The 25,883-nt window shown below is 45.3% G+C and overlaps 1 protein-coding gene across 1 annotated transcript; it reads left to right on the forward strand.

Annotated features, from left to right (window-relative positions):
- Window positions 1–18,939: 18,939 nt before the first annotated feature.
- Window positions 18,940–25,452, forward strand: LOC104928812 (bromodomain-containing protein 4). Its single transcript, XM_027278414.1, has 8 exons — window positions 18,940–19,223; window positions 19,389–19,462; window positions 20,834–20,994; window positions 21,066–21,267; window positions 21,384–21,536; window positions 21,616–21,825; window positions 23,126–24,253; window positions 24,745–25,452. The coding sequence occupies exons 2-8, from the start codon at window positions 19,396–19,398 to the stop codon at window positions 25,152–25,154; spliced, it is 2,331 nt and encodes a 776-aa protein (XP_027134215.1). The 5' UTR covers window positions 18,940–19,223; window positions 19,389–19,395; the 3' UTR covers window positions 25,155–25,452.
- Window positions 25,453–25,883: the final 431 nt, after the last annotated feature.

Below are 25,883 nucleotides of genomic sequence, written 5' to 3' on the forward strand. Positions count from 1 at the left end.
TAGCATTTTGCTAATATTAGCTAACCCACCCTGCTAATTTCCATCAATCATAAGTAAGCTAGCATTTTGCTAACAAATTAGCTAACTAAAGATGTGACTATTTGCTCTGTAGCAAAACACCAGCTAACTAGCTAGCTGCATGTGATAGATAAGCATCTAGTTTAGCTATAAACATATATGCTAGTTAGGTAGCATTTTGCTAACATTAGCTATGGTAGGCTAGGTAGTTACATGTGATAGATAATGTTAACACAATGCTAGCTATTGAGCTAACTAATTTCCATCAATCATATGTTAGCTAGTTAGTTAGCATTTTGCTAACATTAGCACTGAAGCAAACACTAGCTAACTAGTCATTATCTTGCTAGCTACATCTGATTAGATAGCTAGCAAAATGCTAGCTAGTGAATGAGCTAATTCTAAAGCTAGTTAGCTAGCTAGTTGTGTCTGATAGATAATGTTAGAAATATGCTAGTTAGCATTTTGCTACCACACAGAGTCTGGAGAATCACTGCACAGCTACAGATACATTATTTATTATTTTCTTATGCATGAACCATTATGAAAAAATACACTATTAATTTAAATATACATCATTTAATTAAAACTTTTTTAACGTGGAGTTCATCAGGGCACAGAGCAGACGGGGGCGGCACTCAGGAAGCGTTAATTGATTGTTAATTGACAGTTGATTGATGGATAATTGATTAATTAATCGTGGTCCGAGCCAAACAAACAAACAAACAAACAAACAAACAAACAAACAAACAAAATATATTTTAAAAGTTGAATCTCAGGACTGATTTTTTTTGATTCCACACTGTAAAAAATCTGTCAGGTCCGGCGACGGCCTCGATCTCGATGTGTCCAAAGTAACGCTGTTGATTTTCATAAAGACTTTTGTATCGATTATTATCACTGTTCTGATCATTCTGCATCGTTTGTGTAATGACATGACACTATGGGTACTCGTGTGTTAATGACTGTACAATTAAAAGAAACACTGACCATCGATGAAAACTTGTGCGTGTGGTGAGAATATCGACGAGCGAGTCCGGCTTTGTGCTCCTGGTGTCGTTTCATTGGATTTGCTGCTGCAGAGCATCGCACGTCTTTTGTCCTCTCTGCAGGATCGACAGTATCACACCTCAGACTCCTCGTCAGACTCTCGGATGTAACCGAGCTGGAGCAGAATTGATCCGATTTAATAGATTTGTCTGTCTGTGAGACAAAAAGAGTTTTAAACAGATGAAAAATCTCTTTTTATGCTGTGAAGAGATAAAAATGGAGAATATAAGCTGGAGACTGAGGGACAGAAGGTGTTACAGGTCAAAGCAGTTAAGCAGATATCGCCCTCCCTGCCTCATTTTATTATTTCATTTCCTCGCTGTGAGGAGAGAAGATTAACCTGCAGCATATGTGCACGTGTGAAGCCATGCAGGATTAGGCATGCTTAAAAAAAAAAGGTGTTTATTACCTGAAGACTGTGATGCATTGCTCACAGAGCTTCTCCACGTTATCAGTGTGTGCATATAAAGGTCAAAGGTTGTTCGGATAAAGATTTACGACCTCCCGTAATTCGCTTTCCAAACATGACTCAGGCTTTCTTTAGCCTGCAGGCGAGCGCGGAGGCACGCTGCCAACAGAATTTATATCCATATATTCAGTTTCCAGCGTGTTGCATATATGATGATGATGAATTTTCTTTCAAAGAGGGCCAGCAGGGGAAATCTGCGAGGCCGTATAGAAATGTAATACGAACAGAAGAAATGATTTGTTATGTTAATTTTGTCAGATATTGTAATTAGTGTTTGATTTGTCATGTTGTGACTGATGAAGAGCATCGAGGGCGTCGTGGTTGGAAGTCTTTCCGTGGTCACGTTAGAGAAAGGGCTGCTGATTGCAGAGCTGTGGTTTTGGATCCTGCAGATCATTACTGGGGGATATTTGTTTGGATGAAAAATTGTGCGAGTGCACGGTATCGACTTTGTTCAACAATGCACAAATAGAAGCAGCAAAATCCGGAGAGAAGAAAAAACAAAAAAAGGCGCCTATAGGAAATGAAAAATGTCTTTTTGAGTTAATCGAGGTGCAGAACCAGAAGTTTGGACACACCTTCTCATTCAGTGCTTCATGAGGTCTGAAGATGCATTTTGTCCAAAGCGAAACAGTCAAAGGTCCAATTGTAGAGAGGGACAGATTCATCATGTCCAGCTGTTGGTAGTGTTGTAGAGGAGGTCCTCTCTGAAGAGCTGGAGGTCTTCAGGAGGTCTGTGAAGGTAGAGAGGGACGCCCCTGATCTGTAGGAACTGGTAGGACGATTTTGGATTTAATGTGGCTGCTACAGGTAGACAGAGGAGCTCCATGAGCAGCAGGGGAACATGTTGAAGACGTTCTGGATCATCTGAAAGGGTTTCACTGTGCAGGCTGGGAGATGGACACAGCCTGTATCAGGAGCTGGGTAGCACGTTGAGTCAGGTCAGTCTGATCAGAGTCAGTTTTGGTGTTGACGTCATGGTGTATCACAGGTTCAGCTGGAGGTGGTGTTCCTTCATCCGTGAGGATAAATGACAGATCGAGCTGAGGGTCATCTGCAGATCGGTGGTCTAAATCGTGAAGAGAAGGGGCCTTAGTATCGAGCCCTGGGCTGAGGGGACGCCAGGATACTTGAATGAAGCCCTGCAAGGTCGGAGTTGTTCCTGTACGCTTGTCGGTTGCTGTTCTTCACTCTGACTAATCCCAGAACATCTTCATCGTGTTTGGTGACGTTCCCGTTACTTGAAGGTTTGTTTTGGGTCGAAAAACCAACGCTGGTCGCACTAAGTTCAACCCAGATGTTTAGTGCAGAATGCTGTGGTAGCCATGTTTGTTAAGTGAGCCAAAGCTCCTCCACACCTCCTCCTCCATGCTTCAGGGTGGGAACCACACATGTAGATACACTGATTTGGATGAAGGAGAGGAAGGCTGTGTCTTCTTCGTCTTCTTGTGGTTTGCTTGCAGAGGTTCAGACCATGAAGGTGTGAGTCTCCTGTCCTCTTTCTGTTGATTTGTGAAGCTGCTAACTGTGATGAACTTCTCCTTCATCGTCTTCTGAGAAGCTGTGTCCAAACTTTGGCCAGTCGGTGAATTCATGCCCGGAAACATCCAGAAACAGTCGGCGTGCTTCCTGTAAACAGTCTCTGTGAGCGGTAACTCGCTGGCAGACATGAAATGTTGATTTACATCTCGCTGTGCGTCGCTCTGCTCGTCTCTTTCAAAGGTTATGTCGGTGATTTAAAAAGTATTTCATCACTGCTGCTGGTTTGATTGTCAGTCCACCGCAAATACATATTTTCTTTTTATCTCAGCAGCCTGATTTCATTCATGAGCCGAGTGATTTAAAGTTTAATAGTCGGACGTTTCTGCAACTACAAGTACTTTTTTTTTAGTCGTTAAATTACAGATTTAATTTAAATTTGTCGTATGACATTTGATAAATGCAGACGCGGTGCTACTACACGGCGACGTTATTAAATTATGATTTAAAGGAGTTGATGAAGCGTTTGTGTTCGTGTCCCTCTGCATCTATTCATTAATTATTTTTTTATATGTTTACTGATCTTCTATATAATTTGATGTGTCGTCTGTCACACTGTGCTGTGCTGCGACACCGAACTCCTCCAAGTGTTTTTGCAAACATGTCTAGTTTCTATGGAAACTGAAGTTAGCAGGTGAGCACATGGATGATGACAGGTTGGTCAAGGTCGACATCATCTTTTCCCTTTCAAGTAATTATGGTGCGTTCTTACTGTACCGCTCGTTAATGCAGCATTTTTAGCTGAATGCTGAATTCATGAATATTATCAGACATGTCTACCTCAGCAGCCTTAAAGACTCATTTAGTGCAAATTCTATATAAAAATACAAAACAACAGACTCTATAATTAAATTAAATAATTATAGTTTGATTCTTTTTAATGTTGGAGTGTCAAAGTGGCCGTACAGTCGCAGGAACATCTGTATATATCCTGTCTCCATGTCATATTTCTTTGACTAAAAGTTTGTTTTTGCCGCTGACGGGTTCAGATTAATTATTCTAAGTGTGCGACAGCGTTACAGAAAGGATGCTACAGAGACAGACCACAGACTGCAGTGCTGTGTTCATGTAACATCATTAAAAACTCACCAGTTGTGGACTGTACTAACTCTGTTTCTGTGTCAGACTGTTTGCTTATGATATGCATGCATGTATTTATGTGAAGCTAAGCTAACTGGCTGCTGTCTTTTCATGCAACTCTGCAGGAAAGTCAGTTATCGTACTGAATTATTATCCCGTCTGTTCGGGCTGGTTTTGTTTACTTCTTACTGTCATAACACTCAAACTCAGGATTATTGGACCGAACCAGAGTTGGAACAAACTAAAGTCTTAGTGAGTTTTTAATGATGTTGTCTGTTGGATCTTTGGAAACTCTGTGGCTGTGAAGTGAAGCCACAAACTGCAGTTCCTCTAACGTCCACTTGAGGCTGGCTCCAGAAGTGAGTCAGTCTCCATAAGTCCCCATGTCCAAATGTCCAACTTCACAGCAGAAATAAACATGTTTACAGCCTGGTACAAAAAACAGTTTTGGTCTCTGTAGCTAATTTCCCCGTTCATGACAACTGTACTGAGGGTGAATTTATATACAACTCACCTGTTCACATTATATTAAGGCTTAAAGTTATGCAGGATTAAGAGCGTGGACGCTTTGACTGACAGGTGGGCGTGGTCACAGATAAAGGCGTCATTCAGCCCGCCTCACCTTCTTTGCTTCTCTTACTAGACAAATTTCTCGTTGTCCTCGTCATTAGACACAAAGACATGACGTGAAAATAGAATCCAGGTTGAGAAATAAAGCTCCCCTTTAAGTTCTATAAATAGTTACAGCTTGCTCTCAGCAGCCAACCATGTCTTCCTACCTTTAAGCCGGCCAGTCAAAATAATGAGTTCCAGGCCGTTAAATTCAAAATTAACGCGAGCTGAAAATAGAGTCAGTGAAGTATGAACGTCTTCAAAGACAGATGTCACAGTTTGGGGGTGAAGGAGTTCCTCCTGTGCTCCAAAAACAGGATTTCTTTGTCGCCGTGTCTTTTGTGTGCCGCATGTCACCTGTAAAATTCATTTGAATACTAATGCTCTGCAGCTTTTGTTGCACGTCCCAGCAGGCCCTCCAAGTCTGTCCATGTCAGAGGGACGGCGGTCAGCAAACTCAGAATTATGAAATATCTTCCAGGAAAATGTATTCATCCATTCGGATTCATCTTTCCAACTCATTACTCTCCGGAAAGTTGAACATATACAGGATGTTTAATGAGAAAGAAACACTGCACTTCATCTTAAAGCAGCAGGAGGTCCAAACTTAAATATCAAACCTCTGCGGCGGTGTGTGTCGGCTTATCAGAGGTGATTTGTGTTCCTGTGATGAGGTTTTTCACAATAAAATACCTAGAAAATGCATTTCTGTTTACCTGTTTATGTGTGTTACAGAAACATCTGGATGGTTTTCATTATTCTAAACATCTGACAACATTATGGGAAGAATTATACAGACGTAGACCTTTATATTAAAAGAGTAAGATCCTTTTTACTCAACCTAGAAGTCACAGTTCTATCGCTGTGTCCAAAACCACCGGACCCACTGACAAAAACAGTAAACAGGTGATTTGTTTGAGGGTTTTCACAATAAAATACCTTCCATATGCATTTCTGAGCCCCTGTTTATGTGTATTACAGACTCTAATGGTTAAAATTTTATTTGTAGTTTGATTTTTTGGCATTTTTATTTAATTTGGGAGAGTCAAGTAGCCGTATTGTTGCAGAAACATCTTTATATTTAACCTGGATTCTGTTTTTATGATCAGAAATGAGCGAGAGCTGCAGAACATCCACTAACAGTTTGTTTTTGTTACTCGAAGTGACTCCATTGACAAAAACACACACAAAAAAAGGCTATTTGTGTTCCTGTAACAAGGTTTTTCACAATAAAATACCTCCCTATCCCGGTAAAACCCCTCCAGCGGCGTTGTATGACATTATAGGAGCCAGAAGTGGAAGCGTTGCTCCAAACATACATCACATTTTACAGCTGATCCCAGAGCAGCTGAGGTTTACTCAGCATCAGCATGAACTCAGTTAACAGCTTGACCTTTGACAGAGCGTCTGCCTGATTTAATATCTATACATCCACAGAGGACGGTACACAGGCTGCGTGATGTAACAGTAATACAGTGCCTGCTTCTGAAGATGTTACCTCATTGTTCCTTTGATTTATTTCCCCTGATCCTCCGACAGCTCCGCGCGCACACCGAGGGAAATCAGCCAAAAGCCAACAACAATTAAATGTATAAGATTTATAAGCAGCGCCTCGTCATATTGTTGTAATAAAGCACGAGTGTGGTGCCTACGATAAAGACAGTGTGTCCACAGAGGAGAGTCATTCGAGCCTTTGTTTGGTAACTTCACACACCGACACACACACACCTTTCAAACACAGCTGACAGACTGACAGACCAGCTGACTCGACAGAACCAAAGAAAAAAACAACGACGAATAAAAAATGTGGAACAGAAACATTCCAGAAACTTTCCAGAAACTTTCCACCGTTATTTTATCAACCAGGTCACCAGCAGCAGCTCATATCACTGACTTAGCTTCCTCCGTCAGCGTCCTCTTCACTCTCTTCTCCTCTGCCATCATGTCCGTAGAAGCTGCTGAGCCCACTTTGTCCAGCTCCTGTTCTTGCACGACACTGGTGCATTGAAGGCTCCTGCTCTGAGTTCCCGTTAGCTCAGCGGCTACTTGATCAGTCACTCTTTCCTCTTCTTGGTTTCCTCTTGTTTAGTTTAGCCTCTGCCATTAGCCATGTCCATAGAAGCTGCCGAGCCTGGTTGCATTGCCAGCTCTTCCAGCTCCGGTTCTGGCATGACACTGGTGTATTAAAGGCTCCTGCTCTGAGCTCCCAGTCCAGAGAGTAACAGCTTAGTAGCATTAGCTAACAGCAGCTACAGTTTGCAGCAGTTTACATTACCATGCAGCGGCTCCTTGATCAGTCACTCCTTTCTCTTCTTAGCTTCCTCCGTCAGCGTCCTCTTCACTCTCTTCTCCTCTGCCATTACGTCCATAGAGGCTGCTGAGCCTTTGCTAACGGACAGTGTGCGACACGAGCTAACGTTAGCTTCAAAATAGAAAGTCAAAGCTAACCACCTGAAACATGTTGTCATATTGTGGTTTTGGCTGGCTAACGGTAACTAGCTTGTTAACATGCCCAGCTCCTGTTCTGGCATGACACCAGCTCTTGTAAACCTCCTCTTCTTCCTATTCTTCTTCTTCTTCTTCTTCTTCTTCTTCTTCTTCTTCTTCTTCTTCCAAACCTCCTGTGGTACAAACACCGACACTCCCCCGGTGCTCTGAGCTCACAGCCCGGCTAACAGACTGAGCTAACAGCAGCTACAATTGGCAGCCGTTTACTTCACTGTCCGTCAGGAAACTCTGTAAATCAGAGTTACATAGTGCGAGAACAGACAGACACACGATTCACCTGATTACAAGGCATCGACATCTGTGAGCTGATGGTTGCTTCAGCGTTTCTTTAATGTTTTTACTGCGTTTTAACAGCAGGAGCACCAACAGTGCCGTTATAAAAGGCTGTAAAATATTGCTCTTATTAAGTTTTTTATGCGTTGGGACTGGTTTTGACAGAAAGTCCCTGAGGCTCGATGCTGTGAGCTTCTCTGCTAGTGCATGAAAGATGGCGGCCTTAGTGCGGCGGTGACACGTTGCTCTGAAACATCCTGACAAAGATAAAAACCCGCCTTCATCACCGCAGAGACTCCACAGTGAACGCCGAGATGCTGGATCTGTGCTGGGATTTCCCCTGTTTGACTTCTTCTTCAGCGGTTGAGTTAATCTGCGGAGTCTTGTTGACCTCCACGGCAACATCAGCCCGTCCTGGCAGAGCCGACGCTGCCGCATAAATAATAAAAGCACATTTTCAGCAGAGCTTGTTTGCTAATTAGAGCAAAGAACCATCAGCAGTGGAAGTACAGTATATCACATTTAACTGTCCTGTCGGTAAAATACAGCTTCATCATTTGACGTTTTTTTGGCTTTCGAACCTCCGTCCTTCATGCACTGTAAAAACAGTGTACAGTAATATTTCAAAACCTTTATTTATGCAGCATTTTAAGGGATTATACAGAATGAAGCAGTACTTAGTGTAGTAGTAGTAGTACATTATTATTTTAGTATATTAAGATATACAGTAAAACACATTTAACAGTCTTTTGCTGTCATTGTTTTTCATCATAAAACCTACAGATATTTAAAAATATGGAATAAAAACTGTTAATAATAATAATACAGTATAACTTTTCTAATATTACAGTAAAAGAATGTCAGTACTGTTGATTTAATGTTTAAGGTTGAAGTTTTATTCCATATTTTAAAATGTCTGTAGATGTTATGGTGAAAAGCAGACAGACTATCACAGTAAGAGACTGTAAAATGTGGCATTTAATATTACGGTGTTTTACTGTATAATGAAGAGTCTTTAATATAAAATACTACTTTACTGCCCTGGTGTATAAAAGGTTTGACCATTAAATATAACAATAAAAAAACAAACAAACTAGTTTTTAACGGTAAAAAACTGTCAGCTGTGTTTGCCAGAATTCTACCGTAATAAACACTAATAACTTTTCTAATATTACGGTAAAGGATGTTAGTACTGTTGATTTAATGTTTAGGTTGAAGTTTTATTCCATATTTTAAAATGTTTGTAGATTTTATGGTAAAAAACAGCCAAACAAAGAGAAATATGCCTTTAAATATTACAGTGATTTACTGTATAATTAAGTGTCTCTAATATAAAATACTTTATTCTGTATAAATAATGGTTTTGAAATATTTTAGGATGTCTGTAGATTTTATGGTGAAACACTGTAAATATTACGGTGGTTTACTGTGAAATAAACAGTTACTAATATCATTTTATTCTTTCTAAATATAAATAATATAAATAAATATATAATATAAATGTTGCAGTCTGACTCTGTCTCACTGCGCACAGGAAAACACTTCATGGCATATTTACTTTTTGCTGTGTGTGTTTTTACAGTGCGTCTCTCTTGTTGACACTTCCTCTCAGCGGTCTCGTGATTGGACTCATGGTCCACGTTCAGATCCTCGCCTGCACGATGGTCACCTTGTTAATCACGTCTCCACACTTGATGCTGTTTTTACATCCAGTCCAGCAGCTCAGGGAATGATTGCTCTGTGTCTCCTGATCCGGCCTGATCTATAACTCCTGACATTTATGAACGAGGGCCCGGCTCAAACCCCTTCGGGTCCTCGCAGGCTCCTGCAGATCATCATGAGAGCTGATTACTGCGGCTGGAAATAGGGAGCTAATTAATTAGCGGCTAGCTGATGAGAGTGCTGTGATTGCTCCTGGAATAAAAAGTGCTGGATGTGTTGAGTCATTTCATTCTGATACAGTTAGCATGAGCTCTGTCGTCTCCATGATTCGTGTAGTCGTGTGCGGTCAGTGTTGTCACAGCAGATTGCTTTGTCTGGTTGACGTCTTATTTATTTATTCCACGCGTGGAAAATGAGGCGAGCTGATGAAGTGACGAGCTGTTTGTGGGTTAACGTCCAAAAACGACCACGGAGATCCGACCCGGACGCTGGTTCTCTGTCTCTGCACGTGACTTCCAGAAAACTCTGAATCTGAATTTCAAAACCTGCAGCCGGATAAATAAAACATGCTCACGTAATAAATTCATACATTAGGAGCTGCACTCATCTGAATATTTACAGCCGCATGGAGTCGAAGTTCTTACAAACCGTTCAAGGGCGACGGTGGCAGAACTCAAGACAAAGACCAGCAGACTGTGAGTCCGAGTCTGAAGGTCTCAGCTGAGGACGGAGATCTGTAGAAGAGGCTCATTAATGTTAATACAGCTCATCATTTAAACCACATTTAATATTTTATTTATATTATTACAACGTTTTCTAACGTGCACTGACTCCAGAAGTGAGTCAGTCTCCATAAGTCCCCATGTCCAAATGTCCAACTTCACAGCAGAAATAAACATGTTTACAGCCTGGTACAAAAAACAGTTTTGGTCTCTGTATCCTGAGGCGGCTGAATGACACCTGTAACCACACCCACCTGTCAGTCAAAGCGTCCACGCTCTTAACCCTGCATAACTTTAAGCCTTAATATAATGTGAACAGGTGAGTTGTATATAAATTCACCCTCAGTACAGTTGTCATGAACGGGGAAATTAGCTACAGAGACCAAAACTGTTTTTTGTACCAGGCTGTAAACATGTTTATTTCTGCTGTGAAGTTGGACATTTGGACATGGGGACTTATGGAGACTGACTCACTTCTGGAGCCAGCCTCAAGTGGACGTTTGAGGAACTGCACTTCCTGTGTCGGCTCCAGAGTCGACTTTAGTCGAGAGCGTCACCAGTTAAAAATACTTCTTCAAGCAGGAAACCCCGGTGTGATGAAATGAGATGCAAATCCCAGCAGAGCTGATGCACGGAGCTGACGGTGAGTGTTTCCTGCAGACGGTGTGTGTGTCGGATAACACACACACACACACACACACACGCACACACGCACACGCACACACACATGAATCAAAGTTGAAACAAAGCAGTGAACAGTAGCTCTGCAGACAGATCAGTCTATAATCTCATCAAACCCTCTCACTGAGTTTGTGCAGCGACTCATTAAAACACTCATTAAACATCCTGATGAGGATTGACCCGTGGAACTACAGTAGCTTCTCACACCCACACACACACGCACACACACACACACACACACACACACACACACACGCACACACACACACACACACATACATACACACATACACACACACACACTGCAACACAACAAACCAGACCAGCTGCTCTGCTGTTTATCCAACACACACAGATCAGTTTCATTTTATCTCGTGTGTCTGCAGCCGGCTCCAGAAATATTTAGACACCGACACAATGTTCATAGTTTAGTCTCTGCACACCGCCAGCAAGAACCACAAGGAACCACGAGGAACCACCATGAACCACCATGAACCACCATGAACCACGAGGAACCACCATGAACCAGGAGGAACCACCATGAACCAGGAGGAACCACCATGAACCACGAGAAACCACCATGAACCACGAGGAACCACCATGAACCACCATGAACCACAAGAAACCACCATGAACCACGAAGAACCACCATGAACCACCATGAACCACCATGAACCACGAGAAACCACCATGAACCACGAGGAATAACCATGAACCACCATGAACCACCATGAACCACGAGGAACCACCATGAACCACGAGGAACCACCATGAACCACGAGGCTTCTGCTTCGGCGGAGCTGGTGGGGTTTAAAACTTTGACTTGAACGGCCGCGGACACGTAACACGAACCAAAGATCAGAAAGCCGATCGATGCTGGGTTTTCTTCTTCCTGGTGCTTGTTTTTGGGAAATAGCGCCTCCAAACGTCGTCCAAGCAGGCGGTTTGAAGTCCACCATCCTGGTGCGAAGCAGCATCAGATAAAGATGTTCTGCGCTCTCCTCCAGCGTCCTTCGATGTCTTCTTGTTGGACGTCTGGACGCCTCGGCGTGCTGCAGGCGTCACTGCTGCACGTCCCAAACTGAACAGCATCGAGAGCTCCTTTGACTTTGCATCGAGCTTCCACACCTGGAATCAACGGCAGACCTTTTACCTGCTGAACCGATGAAACACCTGTCCATGGGACAGACAGACAGGTGGTGTGTTAACTTCCAAACCTTTGGTCTAGTTTGGGTGTGAAAACTTTCAAATTAAAGCTGAGACTGAACTTTAAACTCCGTCATGATGTAACGATGCTAAAGCTTCCTGTGATGTTGTTCTGCACCTTTGTTTCCATCCATTCATGTGCACAAAGGAGGAACGCTGCACAGCCCGGCCCACCTAATCCTCCCTGAACGCTGTGTTATATTCAGCGCCTGCCTGTCTTATGAAGTGGAGTAAATCCGTCTCCTCTGCGTTGCAGTTCACAAATAAAAAGAACCGGGTCGGTTCTCTTTGTCCGAGCAGGCTGGTGACAAAAGCTGGATTCAGAGCGTGCGGTCCTCCCACAGCAGCCGTTCATCAGGACAGACGGCGTGTCCGAGACGCCGAGAGGTTTGAGACCTTCACATTATTACGGGAGGTCGCTCCGGCCCCGTCCTTAACGGGAACGTTTACGGCGCCAGCAGTTTGATTTAAAGCCGAAGTCAGGACTAGGCTCGGCCTAATAATAAGTTAAAGCTGTTCTAATCAGTGTTTTATATTAATGGATGAAATGACTGTGAAAGGTCGCTCGTAACGACACGCCCACACGGGACGGTCTGCACACACAGTCCTCTGCAGGTTTGACGGAGTTTTAGTGTCTTTCAGCTTCTTGTTTTGGTTCAGTCGCCTGTTCACGAGCATGTGTGACGTCACATCAGCTCAGGAGCTGCAGTGTGCGGCTCCATGAGGTCAAAGGTCGACCAGGTTTCATGTTTTTAGACTTTGAAAGCATCGACAGACAGACGGCATCAAACGGATGCAGACTGGACTCTGTAAAGTGTCGCGGAGTGTTCTGATGTCACTCTGTGAAATATTACGACGCTTCCGAGCGCGGCGACGCACGCGTCCGTCCGACCGAGCTTCAGTTCTGCAGGAATCATCCTGATGATTTTATATTTTTATTGACTGAAGATCCAACAGGCGACCTCGGCGCTCAGTGAACCAGGCGAAGTCAGCATTAAATTACATCATTATATCATAATTCCCCAACGTGTGAGGGGGGATATGAGCAGAGAGAGATCTGAGCTTCATTTCCAGTTTCCATCCCACTTCCTGAGAGCGTGGCTTCAGGGACGGCTCTCGGTGTGTGCCAGACTTCACTGGGTTTAGCACAAGAAGCACAACTTATTGGATTACGGGGTCCACCATGCTCATATTGCTGGAGGCCGTGCATGTGTGTGTGTGTGGGTGGGCAGCTTGTGCAGCGAGGGAGGGGATGCAGTAGTAAATACACGATAAATTCCCATTTACTCCCCGTTTCATATGCAGAAGATTCTCGCAGAGCTCTGCCTTTTCATGTTGGAGGGTTCGAAGTTTAAGCCGGCCTGAGGAGGAGCTGGCTGAATGAAGCGGGACCGCCGAGGCTTTTCTTGTTTTCACGTGGATTTAGCTGCACCTGCCTCATTTCAGCTTTTGGACGGGGCGAAGCGTTGGCACACGTTTCTTTGTTAGATGGACTCTGCTGATGATGCACTGTGAGAAACGTCTGTCTGCCAAACCACCACGGTAAAACACCGTGAAATAGAATTATACTACGAAACCTTTATTTATATTTGTCAGTGAATTTATACAGAATTATCTAATATTAGTGACTCTCATTATACAATAAAACACTATGATTTAAAGGAATATTTTACATATTTTAAAATCTACAGACATTTTAAAATATGGAATAAAACTTTAACCTTATACATGAAATTGACACGTACGACATCAGCTTTTTTTAAAGATGATTTTTTATGCCTTTAATGATAGGACAGCTGAAGATAAACAGGAAGCAGAGAGAGGGGGAGTGACACGCAGTAAATTATCCGTCCGATGCGGTATTCGAACCCAGGGCCAGCTGCAGCGAGGACTATAGCCTCCACACACAGGGCGGCCGCTTAACCCACTACGCTACCGACCACCCACGACATCACCTTTTACCGTAATATTAGAAAAAAGTTACAAATTCTGGCAATCACAGCTGACAGTTTTTTACCATTTTTATTTGTTTTTTGTTTTTTCACAATAAAACACAGCCATACTTCAAAACCTTTATTTATTTCTGACATTTTTGGGTGGATTTCATACAGAATAAAGTATTTTATATTAGAGGTTTTGGGTGGATTTCATACAGAATAAAGTATTTTATATTAGAGGCTGCTAATTTTACAGTAAATATTTAAATTTAACATTTTATGATGGTTAACTGTAAAATGTTTGGGCAGTTTTTCATCCTAAAATCTACAGACATTTTAAAATATTGAACCTTAAACACAGTACTCACATCCTTTTACTGTAATATTGGAAAAGGTTGTACCGTACTTATTACGGTAAAATTGTGTCAACCACAGCTGACACTATTTTTTCCAGTTGTGTTTTTTTACAGTGTGTATGGCTCTGTAATTGTCAGAGAGGCACAGTGGTTCTCTATTTGTGTCCTTGGTGAAGTAACCCTGCTCACCCTTCACACATTTCAGTGTGGGATGCAGAGAAAATTCCTCTTTTTCTTGCTGTGGGTGTAAAAATAAACTCCGGATAGTAGCTGCACTTTTTAATATCATTAACAGGAGAAGCTGAAGGCGTCGCAGAGGGAGCTGCTCCTGCTGTGTCCTGCTTCATTCAGCCATGCTTTCATGGAAGATGTGGCCTTTTCCTTTGTGGGTTATTTACTGAGATAAAGAGTCACGGGGGCTGGGAGGAATCCCTGCATTTGCTTCTTTATTATTTATCCTGCAGCATGACACTTGGAAAGCCTGCAGCAGCTGAAAGAAAAGCCCGGAGAGAGAGAGGAAGCAATATTACCGGTTCCACAACCGCAACAGTTAAAACTGAAGAACACGTTGGTGTAAGTAACAGCGTGCAGGCTGCAGAGTGTATGTTTATGACGGGCAGGACGTCTGTGACTAACATGGATTGTTGTAAAGGAGACAAAAAATCAATTTCTCTGTCAGAGTGGACGTTTAATTGCAGAGACTCAGCGGTGGAGGTGGTGGTGGTGGTGGAGGTGGCAGGGGCCGTGAACATAGTGTGCCGGCTGCATTCCACTCACGTAGCTCTCTCTTTGAGGGACTGAGTGACTGCCTCCTTCTGCCAGAAGCACCATCCTCATCCCAGTGGCGTTCCACCTTAAAAAGACGAATATATGTGCCCAACTGGCTCCCTGACATTGACACGCCGTGACTCACGCCGCCGTGCTATTTCAGTATGGCTGCTGGCAAACGCAGCCTTTCTGTAGCCTCTCCCCTCCCTGCCTCGGTCATTTGTTTGCCTCCCCCTGCTCGGCTGTTTACTTGTAATTTGGACATCTGTCAAGGTGGTTTGTTTGCTACCCCGTGGTGTGATTAGGCTACCTTTGCCAAATCTGGGGAAGATGGATGACGGTTGCAGCAAGTGTTGGCTGTGAAGACAAAAGCCAAAGTTTGGCCACCGAGTTCAGCCGAGATAATTAAGAAATCATCGGGGGGCCATTTTCAAAGACGTTTGTTGACCTTTAATCTCAAGATATCTGAAAGAGAACGGGCTTTACAGGCACAATGATAGAAGACCCAAACATGTTGTGCTAGCTCGTCAGGAAGGCGGCAATGGTTCGGTTAACTTTTGGCCATTTTCAAAGATGTTTGTTGAGCGGAAACCTAAAAAAAATGGGTTCTACGGGTACCCACAAGTTTTCTTGAGTCTTCTACCATGGGGTCACCTTTTTGGTACCAAACATGTCGTGCTAGCTGGTCAGGAAGGTTCTTCTAAAAATTGTCCATCTTCAAAGACGTTTGTTGACCTTGAACCTTGAGATATCTGGATGGAAATAGGTTCTACGGGTACCTACAAGTCTTCTCTGGCCTTTTATCAATGGGTGATTTTTTGTCGCCTTTTGACTTTTTGAACCGATGGACCATCCGGAAAGGTTCTCCTAAATTTTGGCCATCTTCAAAGACGTTTGATTACCTTTAACTTCCAGATATCTTAAAGAAAATGGGTTCTACGGGTACCTACAAGTCTTCTCCGGTCTTCTATCTTTGGGTGACCCAAGGCGTCCATCGGTACCAAACATGTCGTCCTAGCTTGTTGGGAAGGTTCGCCTAAGTTTGTCCATCTTCAAAGACGTTTGTTGACCTTAAACCTTGAGATATCTGGATGGAAATGAGTTCTCTGGGTACCAACCAAGCTCCTCTTTACAGACATGTCCACTTTATGTTAATCCCACGTAGCTTTGGGCTAAAAACATGCAGTATAAATGTGTGTTGGAATATTTCTGGAGACTTGAACCCCTGTGGTGGATGGATGTGGTTCAGCGTTTGGAGATAATTAAGAAATGACTGGGAGACAAAAGGTGTCCCTTCTCTGCAGTCCTAACGGTAGTCCTGTGTCCCAGTCCGGTCTGTTTGGACCCCCCTCGTCCTGCCGCACAGTCTGTTCAGAGCGCAGGGCTCCGGTGCCAGAACCTCCTGTTACACCGGAGGGGAGGGAGCGGGACAATTAACCACCTGCTGGTGTAAGCAGTCGCACAGCGGAGCCTCGAGCTCGGCCCGACATCCGCAGTATTAAATAAATCCAGATTTATAGACGAGGTGTCACCCTGCACGGAGCGCAGGTACAAACATTAAAACTGATTTCAGATCTGCTTTCTGCTCATGTCTCATGGTGAGCGTCACTAATGAACATCACTGGCAGCGTTCGCGTTGACCTGGCACTGAAGTTTCCCAACGAGCTCCGCGCTCACATCTCACACTCTCACACAATCAATGCGGAATAATTTAAAACACACACACACCACGAGCACTCCAATCAGAGCTCTCCATTCATAAGGAGCTGTGACGCGGCTTCAGACTGAGAATCATCCAGAACAGGTTTTTATTCAAGCACCCGACTGTAAACAGAGAGCGGGCGGGACTGAAGGCTGGAGACACAGTGAGGATTCAAGATGGTATTCAAAGAATGAGGAGCCACACCGACGTCATCAGGTGCACAAAAACAAACTGCAGTTCCTCTACTGTCCACCTGAGGCTGGCTCCAGAAGTGAGTCAGTCTCCATAAGTCCCCATGTCCAAATGTCCAACTTCACAGCAGAAATAAACATGTTTACAGCCTGGTACAAAAAACAGTTTTGGTCTCTGTAGCTAATTTCCCCGTTCATGACAACTGTACTGAGCTAACAACGAGCTAACAACGAGCTAACATAAGCTAACAACATGCTAAAACAAGCTAACAACATGCTAAAACAAGCTAAAACAAGCTAAAACAAGCTAACAACGAGCTAACAATGAGCTAAAACAAGCTAACAATGAGCTAAAACAAGCTAACAACATGCTAAAACAAGCTAACATTGAGCTAAAACAAGCTAACAACATGCTAAAACAAGCTAACAACATGCTAAAACAAGCTAACATTGAGCTAAAACAAGCTAACAACATGCTAAAACAAGCTAACAACATGCTAAAACAAGCTAACATTGAGCTAAAACAAGCTAACAATAAGCTAAAACAAGCTAACAACATGCTAAAACAAGCTAACAATAAGCTAAAACAAGCTAACAACATGCTAAAACAAGCTAACAATAAGCTAAAACAAGCTAACATTGAGCTAAAACAAGCTAACAACATGCTAAAACAAGCTAACAACATGCTAAAACAAGCTAACATTGAGCTAAAACAAGCTAACAACATGCTAAAACAAGCTAACAACATGCTAAAACAAGCTAACATTGAGCTAAAACAAGCTAACAACATGCTAAAACAAGCTAACAACATGCTAAAACAAGCTAACATTGAGCTAAAACAAGCTAACAATAAGCTAAAACAAGCTAACAACATGCTAAAGCAAGCTAACAATAAGCTAAAACAAGCTAACAACAAGCTAAAACAAGCTACAGCAAGCTACAACAAGCTAACAACATGCTAAAACAAGCTAACAACATGCTAAAACAAGCTAACAATGAGCTAAAACAAGCTAACAATGAGCTAAAACAAGCTAACAATAAGCTAAAACAAGCTAACAACATGCTAAAACAAGCTAACAATAAGCTAAAACAAGCTAACAACAAGCTAAAACAAGCTAACAATAAGCTAAAACAAGCTAACAACAAGCTAAAACAAGCTACAGCAAGCTACAACAAGCTAACAACATGCTAAAACAAGCTAACAACATGCTAAAACAAGCTAACAATGAGCTAAAACAAGCTAACAATGAGCTAAAACAAGCTAACAATAAGCTAAAACAAGCTAACAACAAGCTACAACATGCTAAAACAAGCTAACAACGAGCTACAACATGCTAAAACAAGCTAACAATGAGCTAAAACAACCTAACAACAAGCTACAACAAGCTAACAAGTTAAAACAAGCTAACAACAAGCTACAACAAGCTAACAAGTTAAAACAAGTTAACCACGAGCTAAAACAAGCTAGCAATGAGCTAAAACTAGTTACCAACAAGCTTCAAAGCAGCTCTTCAGAATCACGGATACGGTATCTATTCTTTGTCCACGGTGTATCCAATGTGATTTAATACAACTCTTAAATCTCATAAATTCTACTTCATTGACGCGTTTAATATTATTAATTATTATTACCGTATTTCTAATATGTTGGCCAGAATATTAGAAACACCTCAGTCAGTATAATACAGTCCTGTACAACATTTATATATTTATATTTAAACTAATATCTGACATTCAACAGAAACTGAAAACAGGACGTGATGATCTGAAGATATCAGCGGCAGTTTCAGGAACACACCCAAACCGAGCCCTTCCGATATTCCTAACAATAACCTCCTCACCTCCTTACGAAGGATTCCCCACGACATGAAAACCGACCGGTAACGTGTCGTTAAAGGTCCAGCGTGTCGGATTTTACAGGCTGACAGATTGGAATGAACACCCCTCAGCCTCAGCCTCCTCTTCCCAGCATTAAACTTGATTTTACACTCTAAAAAACAGAGTTATTAATATTATATCCCACTTCTGCCTAACAGATGTAACTGAATCTGACACACTGGACCTTTAATAAGTCATGAAACGCGTCATTATGTAACACAGGTGACTGATTTGCAGGTAATCATTAATCTGCCGTCCAGACGCCGACGATTAGAAAACAAACACTGACGAACTTTATTCCCAATCCTCTCTGTCTTATTTATAATATTTAGATTTATTTATGAAGTGAGGACGAGATCACAGACTCTGAGACAAAAAAAGCAGAAATCTAAACAGCTGACAGAGGTGAGCGAGGAGTGGCCAGCAGCTGTACTATGGACAGAGAGGGTGTGGCCACACCTGAGAGTTTCACCTGAGAACAAAATAAGCACAGACCTCACCTGGTGACTGAGTCAGTGTCAGCGCTGCGAGGACAAACTTTGACTTTGGATTATCGCCTCAGAACTTTCAGGTGAGTCTGTTTTATGTGATTTCCATGAGAGAGAACCAGTTTGTTTGATACAGACGTCACGTGGTGTCAGATTAATGATTAATGAGCGTGTCAGACGTCAATGTTTGAAATTAGAGCGACTAAACGAGGTTTTCTGACTGATGTCTTCCTCTGTGTCGCTCTCAGGGTCATCATGGAGCCGCTGTCCACACGGTTAAAGCTGCTTTTGCTGTTTCTGGTGACAATCCAGCAGAGAACAGGTGAGTCTGTGGTTCATTCTCAGACTCTGACCGACCGGTTCACTGAATACACAATCACTGACAGAACAGGTCTGATGTGTAATTCAGACCGGCCAACAGACGCTCAGTGAAGTGTGAACATGTCATACATGTGCATAACTCGCATGCCTCAAACCGGTGCGTGCACTTTGGAGCACGGAGCATGAATGAATGAACTCCACATGCTGCAGATCTCCACCCTGTCAGTCTGCAGCGTTTAGCCCGAGGGCCGGTCCGGCTGATTCAGACTCCCGCCTTTTAATCGTGACACACTTTTGTTCCGTCACGCGGCCTCGGAGGATTCACTGATGTCGGGTTTGGATTTATCAACTCGCTGCGTTCAGATATTTAGAGGTTAATGTGGAAACGTAACGATGATCGGGTCCTTGTTCTTGTTATATAAACGCCGCTATCAGCAATAATTAAACTCCACGGCCGTAAACAGTGAGTCAGCAGGGTGTGTGTCGCTAACGTTATCACTAGCAAAACACTACGAGTGGATAAGGTATTCAGTTCAGCAGCTAACGTGATCCACGATGCTAACTTATGTGTTGACCAGCTCCTGTTCTGGCACGACACCTTCTTCCCGGTGGTCCAAAACGCCTGTGCTACAAACACCGACACTCCCCCGCTGCTCTACGCTAACAGTCCGGCTAACAGACTGAGCTAACAGCAGCTAACCCCAGCTAACAGACTGAGCTAACATTAGCTAACAGCAGCTAACAGACTGAGCTAACATTAGCTCCCAGCAGCTAACAGACAGAGCTAACAGCAGCTAACAGCAGCTAACAGACTGAGCTAACATTAGCTAACAACAGCTAACGGACTGAGCTAACAGCAGCTAACAGCAGCTAACAAACTGAGCTAACATTAGCTAACCCCAGCTAACAGACTGAGCTAACATTAGCTCCCAGCAGCTAACAGCAGCTAACAGACTGTGTTCAGATATTTAGAGAAGTTAATGTGGAGACATAACGGACGATGATAATCAGGATTGTGTTCTTGTTATATAAACGGAGCATCAGCAATAATTAAAGTCCACAGGGTGTCTGTGTGTGTCTGTGTGTGCGTGTGTCTGTGTGTGTGTGTCTGTGTGTGTGTGTGTGTGTGTGTGTGGACTCTTCAAGTCCATTTTTCATGTTTGCTCATCTATTCACTTTTCATCATTCGTTAATATATTTCTGAGAGCTAACGAGCCCCAAGAGTTTTAGATTAATACGTAACTCTCAGATCAGGAGCCGCTGCGCTCTGAGGCTGTTTACGAGCTCCGGCCCACAGCGTGCATGACATTAAAGTGTTGGAAAACATCCAGCGAGGGTGTAGCTGAAATCTGATTTCTTTCTGACGTGACAGAGGCGATGGAGGTGGCGTCCACGGGGCCGCAGACCATTCAGAAAGCCCAGGGCGCGACGGTGAAGCTGGCCTGCACCTACACGCCGGGCCCTGAGGACACCGGGGAGCTGGACATCGAGTGGTCCAACGTCAGCCCGGACATGACGCAGAAAGACCAGCTGGTAGGTGGATGTTTGAAGAATGTGGAGGTGGTGGTGCTGCTTTGTCACTCAATGCTATCTTTGCATCTCAGCTGTTGTCGTTCACGGGAGGCCGGATGCTTCAATACGGCGACCCGAGCGTCTCCAGCAGGCTCAAGTTCACGGGGAACCCCAAGCTGGGGGATGCCTCCATCTCCATCTCCGACGTGAGGCTCTCCGACACCGCCACCTACCACTGTAAGGTGAAGAAGGCGCCGGGCGTCGACACGAGGAAAGTCACTCTGGTGGTGATGGGTGAGGAGGACTTCCCTTGTTACCGGTTCTACCTGTTCTCGCTGATGTCACTCACAGAGAATGTCACACACCTTTGTCACACCCTAACACGTCTCTAACACCTTTCCTCTCACCAGTTCCTCCATCCACTCCAAAATGTTGGGTGGATGGCGGCGAGGAGCGAGGCGGCACCGTCTCCCTCCGGTGTGAATCCTCCGTGGGGTCCACGCCGCTCAGCTACACCTGGACGAGGGAGAGCGGAGGTGCGATGCCGGCCGCCGCGACACAAGGTGAGCACGGAAACACTCTGAACAACAACGTCCTCGATGTCTGCATCACACGCTGACATGTCGTCTTCTCTCCTCAAAGACCCGCAGAGAGGAGAGCTCCTCATAAAGAACCACTCAGACAGCAATGTTGGAAACTACGTGTGCGAGGTGAAGAACGCCGTCGGCAAGGCGCAGTGTAAATACGCACTGCACGCTTACAACCGTAAGTCTGTCACTATCCTGAGGGAAGATTTTATTTTTAAATATTTGCTCGTAAAACAGCAAAAAGTACCAGAGCTGAACTCTGTTTGCACGTCTGTTATGTAACGCGGAGGAGGATGTTGACGAACTAACGGCCTAACCAGGTCCCCAGCAGCAGCTGATATCAGCTTCCTCCGTCAGCGTCCTCTTCACTTTCTTCTCCTCTGCCATCATGTCCATAGAGGCTGCTGAGCCTGGTTACCTCCTCTTCTTCTTCCTGGTAGTCCATAACGCCTGTTGGTACAAACACTCAGTTCGTCAGCTTGGCGGTGAGCTCAGAGTGACGGGTACCCGTCGCTCTGAGCTCACCACCAAGCTGACGAACTGAGCTAACAGCAGCTACAGCTGTCAGCAGTTTACTTCACTGTCCGTCATAAAGTCAGTCCCACATTTACTCTTGTCCGGCGGCTTCTTGCTCGCTCACTCTCTCCTTTTCTCTTCTTAGCTTCCTCCGTCAGCGTCCTCTTCACTCTCTTCTCCTCTGCCATCATGTCATAGGAAGCTTGCTGAGCCCGCTTTGTCCAGCTCCGTTCTGGCACGACACTGGTGCATTGAAGGCTCCTGCTCTGATTCCCGTTAGCTCAGCGGCTACTTGATCAGTCACTCTTTCCTCTTCTTGGTTTCCTCTTGTTTCGCTTAGCCTCTGCCATTAGCGATGTCCATAGAAGCTGCTGAGCCTGGTTGCATTGCCAGCTCTTCCAGCTCCGGTTCTGGCTGACATGGTGTACTGTATAAGGCTCCTGCTCTGAGCTCCCAGCTAAACTGTATTACTAGCATTAGCTAGCAGCAGCTACTTACTATGAGGCGGCTCCTTGATCAGTCACTCTTTCCTTTCTTAGCTTCCTCTGTCAGCGTCCTCTTCGCTCTTCTCTCCTCTGCCATTACGTCCATAGAAGATGCTGGGCTTTGCTAACGGACAGTGTGCAACACGAGCTAACGTTAGCTCAGAATAGAGTCGATAACATCAAACTACCCAAAGTCAAAGCTAACTCATGCTAAGCACCTGAAACATGTTGTCATATTGTGGTTTTAGCTGGCTACGTGCCTAGCTCCTGTTCTGGCACGCCACCGGCTCCTGTACCTTCCTTCTTCTTCTTCTTCTTCCCAGTGGTCCAAACACCTGTGGTACAAACATGACACTCCCCCGTTGCTCTGAGCTCAACATGAGCTAACAGACACATGAAAGGCTAACGATGAGCTAACAGCAGCCTACAGCTGTCAGCGTTTACTTCACTGTCCGTCACAAAACTCTGTAAATCACAGAGAGTTGAGGCGGAGCAGCCGTTAAAGCGTCCGTACTCATGACACTGAAGCTGTTTCAAGGTACGTCGTCGTGTCTTCTCTTGTAGCCACCACAACAGGCGGGCGTCATCGTCGGGGGGGATCGGCGCTCTCCTGCTGCTGCTCCTCCTCCTGCTCCTCATCTGGCTCCGATCTGCTGCTGGCCACCAAGCGCCGCTTATCAGAAGAGGTCGCGACGAGGATCAAGGTTCGTTATCGGAGCTTCGAAGAACACGATGATAAATCATCACGCGTGTTCATTCATGTGACTTACCACCACCACCACGACCACACCACACCGGACCCCCCACCACCACGACCACCACGACCACGACCACCAACCCCCCCACCACCCACCACCACCACAACAACCACGCAGACACACGGACCACACCACGACACCACACCACGGACCATGCACACCACACCCACGACGACCATCGACCACCCGACCCACCAGACCACCACCACACACGACCACACCACTCACCACCGGACACGACCGACCACGACCACAAACCCCCCACCACCACCTGACCACCTCCCACCACAACCACCACGCCACGAACCACACACCAACCACCACCCACCAGATACCACCACCAACACAGAAACCCACACACACCACCATCGACCACGCCGACCAACGACCACCACCACGGCCCCCGAGACCGGAGACACCACCCACCACCGACCACAACCACACCACATCACAACCCCGTACCACGACGACCACGACGACCACAACCACTACCACAAACCACCACCAGACCACCCGACCACACCCACCACGAGACACACCAAGACCACACGACCACGACCGGAACAACACGACCGGACACCACAACACCACACACACCGACCACCACCACGGACCACCACGCACAACCAACCACACACCCCACGACCCCCACCACCGGACACACCACCCCGACGACCACGACGACCACGACCACGACCACAAACCACGACCACGCCGGACCACGGACCACGCCACAAACCACGACCACGACACGATCCGCAACACCAGACCACCATGACCACAACCACGACACGACCACACGCCAGAAAAAACCCCCCTCCCCCACACCACCCCGACCCCACCACCACACCCCGACCACGACCACACCCACCACCACACCACCACACCACAACCACCACCAGACCCGGACCACACCCACAACCCCGACCACGACGCCCACGACCACCCACACACACAACACGACCACGACGGACCAAACCACACCACCACGCGACCACGCCACAAACCACCACCACCCACGCCACGACCACGACCGGAACCACCACCACACGGGGGTGGTGCCCACCACCACGACTTTTCTTAGATTACCACCACCCCCACGCCCACCACGACGACCACGACCACGACCACAACCCCCACCCCCACCACGCCCACCACCACCACCACGACCACCACGACCACGACCACCACCACGACGACCACGACCACAACCACCACCACGACCACAACCACGACCACGACGACCACGACCACAACCACCACAACCACGACCACGACGACCACAACCACCACCACCACGACGACCACGACCACAACCACCACCACCACGACCACGACCACGACCGGAACCACCACCACCACGACCACGACCACCACCACGACCAGAACCACCACCACCACGACCACGACCACCACCACGACCAGAACCACCACCACCACGACCACCACGACCACCACCACGACCACGACGACCACGACCACAACCACCACCACGACGACCACGACCACGACCACAACCACCACCACCACCACGACAACCACCACCACCACGACCACCACGACCACATCATCATGTGACTTACAGATGTGCTGTTTCCTGCAGGGAGGACGCTCCGGCTCCAGAGAGCAGACCGACCAGCAGAAACTCCAGTTTCCGCTCGGTGATGGGGTATCGAACTCACCCCGGGGTGCAGTACAGCTCGGTGAGGAACCACCACAGGGAATCGGGCCGCAGCGCCGTCTACACAGGAGGGAGTAATGGCACATCACAGCCGATCGCGGCGGATCGACCCGCCCCCCTCCAGTACGACCATAAATACGGATACCCCGTGTGACCTTCAGGCCTCAAACAAACCAAGCAAACGAAGAAAAGACTCTTTGTAAAGTTTGAATGGTGCAATATAATATACTGGAGAATACTGGGAGTGCTGGGATGGATGAACACAAACTGCTATAATGCACAAGATGAAGAAGAGGTTCTCATAATTTAGCTGGGACTGTATGTAAAATGTAAATATCCGGAATATATATTTTCATTGTTTTTTTTCTATGACGCAAATGTAGCTTAATCAATTTATCACCTTTTTTTAAAGAAAGAAATTACGTGTGCAATAAAACATTTTTTTAAGGAGAGTGATGTGTAAATCTAATTTTTCAGTGCTCGAAACGAAACAGGAAAACATTTCACGTCCCGGGATGTGTTGTCCCGTTATCTCTGTGAAAAAAATGTAAAAATTATGTAACAGTTAGTCCAGACGGAGTCATCTGATTGGACGACCCAGAGTGCCGGTATAGAGAATAACGGCACTGAGACTGTTCACTAACGGTCTCAGTGCCGTTATTCTCTATATCAGCTGTTAAAAAACCAACTACAGCAACCGTATGGTACTGAACAGTTACCTCAGTGTTTCTTGCCAGCAGTGACCAAGCGTTCAAAAATTAACAGATTGAAGTAAACTAACTATTATTTTAATGTTTAATGTTAAGACGAGTGAGGTGTGAATGAGGTCTGAGCTCCCGTTATGCTCCCGTTAGCTCCCGTCTAGCTCCATTCACCGCAATAT

Source organism: Larimichthys crocea, chromosome III, assembly GCF_000972845.2.
Source record: "Larimichthys crocea isolate SSNF chromosome III, L_crocea_2.0, whole genome shotgun sequence".
Taxonomy (NCBI): domain Eukaryota; kingdom Metazoa; phylum Chordata; class Actinopteri; family Sciaenidae; genus Larimichthys; species Larimichthys crocea.